The sequence below is a fragment of the Trichechus manatus genome, unplaced genomic scaffold (genome assembly GCF_000243295.1).
Source record: "Trichechus manatus latirostris isolate Lorelei unplaced genomic scaffold, TriManLat1.0 scaffold00420, whole genome shotgun sequence".
NCBI lineage: Eukaryota > Metazoa > Chordata > Mammalia > Sirenia > Trichechidae > Trichechus > Trichechus manatus.
The window spans coordinates 189,040-193,707 of record NW_004444356.1 but is presented as its reverse complement, the minus strand read 5'-3'; the positions used below and the strand labels follow the sequence as shown (position 1 = coordinate 193,707).

At 63.5% G+C, this 4,668-nt stretch overlaps 1 protein-coding gene across 1 annotated transcript in view; it reads right to left on the bottom strand.

Moving 5' to 3' along the window:
- TRAF2 (TNF receptor associated factor 2) overlaps window positions 1-3,634 on the bottom strand; it is a 13,026-nt gene extending 9,392 nt beyond the window's left edge. The window contains exons 1-3 of the mRNA XM_004391059.2: window positions 3,085-3,634; window positions 2,518-2,596; window positions 2,121-2,219 (exon numbers count right to left, since the gene is read on the bottom strand). Of these exons, the coding sequence (XP_004391116.1) occupies window positions 2,121-2,219; window positions 2,518-2,596; window positions 3,085-3,272 (366 nt within the window). The 5' untranslated portion in view covers window positions 3,273-3,634. The remainder of the gene's footprint in view (window positions 1-2,120; window positions 2,220-2,517; window positions 2,597-3,084) is intronic.
- Window positions 3,635-4,668: the final 1,034 nt, after the last annotated feature.

The following is a 4,668-nucleotide window of genomic DNA, read 5'->3' as shown; positions in this document are numbered from 1 at the left end:
GACAATGCTCAGACCCCCAACGCTCAGAGACCAGCACACGCTGGCCTCACATGACTGGACAATGCTCAGACCCCCCAATGCTCAGAGACCAGCACGCGCTGGCACAAATCAGAGTCTACCCAGTCAGCACCAAATTCAGGCTTCTGCACAGACACAGCCACTGTAGTGCTGACCTTCCCTAAGACGTAGGGTGGGACAAGGGATGGGACTGTTCCCTGACCCTCCACGTCAGAGGCTCTCAGGACCCCTTCATGCTGACTGTATCCCCTTCCTGCACCTTCCCCGGAAGCCTTCCTAACCCCCACACCGTGTTGTCGGCATGGCCCAGCCCACCACAGCCTGCCGCCCTGCAGCATCACCGTGAGGATGGCTGTGGTGTGCGTTCACTACAAGCATTCAGAACACACTAAGCACTTCAGATTAAACCTGAGTTTAAAATCCTTAGATTCTTAGAACACGCTAGGCATGACAACCAAAACAAAAACATCCAAGGTGGGACCAGACTATCTTCCCACATGTCCAAACAATCCAGACCTCCAAGGAGAGGCACGAACACCGAGCAGCCGGGACGGAATGCAGGCGCCGCCGTGCTGTCAGCGCCGAGGGTGGGTCTCAGCTGCACAAGAGGACCTGCGTCTCGCCCTGGGACGCGCAGAGCCAGGAGAAGCTGAGCCGTGAATTCAGAGCTGACCGCCGCCCACACGACCAGCCGGCCTCCTGGCTCAGGGACTTTCCAAAGCCCGCAGTGACCCGGCCAGGGACTTTCCACTCTGCATGCCTGCAGGTGGCGTGGCCCCCACAGCCCCACGCTGGCTGCGGTCTCTGGCCCACGGCCGGAGGACACTCACTGCTCACAGCCACCAACCATAGCTGGGCTAGCAGGCCTAGGGGTCAGGAGCCCCCAGAAAGACCCCAAGCCTGGGAGGGGGGTGTGTGACTCCACCTCCCCAGGGGGGCAGCCCTGTACCGCCCACCAGGCCAGCCCCTGGCCCCAGGAGGGACCCTGACCCTGCAGCCAGCCAGCCCTACACACAGGCCGTCCACCTCCAGCTCCTCCCTGTCTAGCAAAAAGCAACGCAGAGCCAGAGAGCACAAATGAGAACCAGCCAGAAGACAAGAGTGCGGCGAGCTTGTGGGCAGGGTGGGGCTGACAGCACGGTCGGCGGGCCTAACCCCCATCCAGAGTCCTGCAGGGGCAGCTCCAGGACCCCCCCCAGCTCTGCCCTGACCCCTATGTGGTCCTGAGACTAGGTGCTCCTAGACCAGGGAGTCCAGCTCCAAGCAAACACCTCACGATCCCCATACCACCACACCTGGGCGTGATGCCAGGGCCTTCCCGACTCGCAACCCGGCCTCTGACCCATCCTGAGAGGGCACCAACTGAGGAGGGGATGGCGCGTCCAAGCCAAGGCCGCTGCTCTCAGAACTGCCAGCCTCCACCTCAAAAAGTGCACTGCTGGACGCTGACAGGTGACGTGGCCATCACACATTCCCTGAGGTGCCATGTGGGGACTACAAGCTAGCCCCGCTGGCAGCAGGACAAGCCCACGTGAGGCTGTGAGCCGGCCACGGCCCCACCAGTCACCAGAAGCCTTCCTGCGGCCGCGTGCCAGCGCCGACGGCATCCCCAGTTCCCACGTCAGCAAACCCCAGGGAAAGACGCCTTGTGCGCGGCTGTGCAGCATCACGGCTGAGGGGTCTGGAGAGGGCTGGTCCCGGGGCTGCGGCTGGACGCTGATGCCAGGAATTCTGTAGCAGATGCTCAAACCTCCACACGGCACACCACTCCCCACGGTGGGGTAAGGCAGCCTTCCACAAGCTGGACACTGAACAGAGAGGGCAGGCACCCAAGGCCACACGGCCCATTGGTGGTGGCAGATCTGGGACCTGAGCCGGGGTGCCGCGTGATGTACGTGTCCATGTGGACATGTTTTGAGAGCAGTCACTGCACTTCTCAGACAGACATCACCCCCGCTAAATCCCAGCAGGCGCAAGGCACAGGCCTGGGCGTAGCCAACGGGGAGAGTGGACTGTGAGGCCAGGGCTGCAGCCCTGAGCCCACCCAGGCCCCGACGTCCCCCCATGCCCCCTCTACAGGCGTCCCCTCCCCCCGACATTACCTCATACTCCTTGACTGTCCCCGTCCAGGTACACCCGCTGTGAGGACAGACGGCCGGCAGGCCCTCCACCTCCCTGCGGGCGGCATTGTCCGGGAAAGCCTGGGGAGAGAAGCAGGCCTGGTCAGGCGTCCTCCCATCCACTCCTCACATAGACCAGGAGCAGCATCGCCCAAGCCAACCGGGCCAAGCCCAGGCTGAGCCGTGTCCGGCTCACTCAGAAGGCTCCTCAGGAGTCGGCTCTCAACCTGGACCTCCCCAGACTCGAAGCATTGTGTGTATCTGCTCCAGGACGCTTTCCAGCTTTTCAAATGTCACCCACCCTCCCTGCTCCTAAAGGGGACTCCAGAGTATTTTCTCGTCCCTGTCAGCGTGTCCAGCTCAGAAACGCTGCACTCACCGAGCCGCTGTCTAAGATGGAAACGCCTTCTTCGTAGATGCCCTCCTGCACGCAGGCAGCACAGTTCTGCGGCCCGGAGCTGAGAAGAGAAGGAAGAGCCCACTGTGAGACCCCCGCAAGGGGTGAGCGAGCACCATCCTCCTCGCCCACCTCCCTCACACACCCTCATCATTGCTCTGGTCAGTGATGAGCATCTAACTGCTCAGCTGCTAGAGGATCTAAAACCGGTGAATCCCGACTGGAACCCCGAAGCGTCGGCGCTGCACCGGGCTGAGCATCCACGCGTGCACACGTGCGCTCACTCCCCGCGGGCCCCCCGCTGCTGACCTGCAGGCCAGTCCTCACCAGGCAGCCGTCCCCAAGGCCCACGATACATCTGCCACAGTGCTGCCAGTGCAAACACGTGAGCTGTGAGCATAACTCAGAAGGGTCTAGTGACATGCCGAGACACGACAAGAGGCAGGTGAAGTTCAAACCACCAGTGTTCCTCCCCTAACCCCGTACGTGGGGGCGCTGCCGCGTCAGCATGCACCCGACGCCGACACCCTCCCTCTGTGCGAGCCTCACCTCAGGATGCTGGCCAGGCAGTAGGAGCAGTAGCGGTGGCCACACTGAGCCTGCACTGGCCGGCGCAGCACGTTCCCACAGGCTGAGCACAGGTACTTGTCCTCCAGCTTCGCACCCAGCAGCGTCCTGGAGAAGCCGGGCTGCAGCAGGTCCAGGGAGCCCGGGGGGGTCACGCTCGCGGCTGCCATGGGGGCTGACGCCTGGAGCCTGCAGAGAAGAGCCACACATCACAGGGGCTCAACACCTGACAGACCCACCTTCAGGGACGAAGACTGAGAGACAACGCAGGCCAATCTCCCAACAGAAACTTGAAAACTAAGGCTCAGCTAGGGCCCGGCCCCACCACACGGCCCCCAGGGCCAGCCGAGTGCCTCATACACGTCCGCCACCGCCCGACAGAGCCAGGACTGCCTGGCGTGGGTCAACCGGCGGGTGGGAAGAGGCCCTCCTTGCACCTCTCATCCCTCAGGTCTGCATCCTGGCCACCAGATGGTCACAGCTGCCTGGGCCTGCGGAGCTCCTGCAGTGGAGCCCACCCTCACACCACCCCGATGCTGGCTGCACGTGGTCCAGCACAGGGCCTCATATGAGCAGAGCGGCACCCCCAAGGCCCCCCGGGCCCCTGACACCAGGGCGTACGGGGCTGCCACGCCTGCTCACAGAAAACACCCTCCTGGTGACCAAGCGTCACTGGGGCCTGGCTCTGCCTTTCTGTCCTCGAGGACGGTGTGTGGCTGTGAAACGCTCAACACCAGAGAGGGCCAGGGTCCTACTGCCAGCCCCTCGGGGAGTTCAGGGGCTTCAGCCGAGGTCTCTGGCTTTTCTGCAGACCACCAGGAGCACGGTCGCTCAATGCGCCACACTGCCGTCACCAGCTTCGTACTCGCTCCGGGTGGGCACCAGCCCTGGCCTGGCAGTCCCAGCCCACGTGATTCTCTCGGAGCACGGCCCAGCCGCACCGTGGGAGACGCCCTTCCCTCCTATCTTCACAGTGCGGCCTCGTGCTCCCTCCAGCCACTCTGCCAGCTCCCACCTTGCTCAGGGGGCAGCCCCTGGCCAGGCGGGGCTCCAGGCTCCCAGAGCCCTCCTCCTCCTGGCACCAGGCTCTCCGTGTGTAAGAGCCAAGGAGAGACGGCAGTGGGGGAGGCCGTGGGCCCCACTGCTGAGTGTGCTTGCTCTGGTGCCCCCACCCCCAGAGACTGAGCTCCAGCGGAGGATGGGGCAGCACAGGCCACCTCAGTCTCAGAAAAGCCAGGGCTCCGCTCGGCAGGAGGGAAACAAAGGAGAACAGTCAGCCACCACTCTCCAAACTGTGGCCTCATGCCTCTTTGTTGCCTACGTTTTCCGGAGAAGGCGAGACGGGCGAAGCTTGCGGACCAAGGGCCTCCACACCTCTGGCTGAGGGGGGGCTCTGGAGAGGAGCGTTACCTGGGAGCACGCGCGTGTGGACGGGGCCCCTCGGGGCGCTGCCGTCCTTGTTAGTGCCCGTCCAGTCGGCTCCAACTCGTGGTGACCTTGTGGACAACACAACGAACGCTGCCCGGTCCTGCGACATCTTCACCATCGCTGTGGACAACACAACGA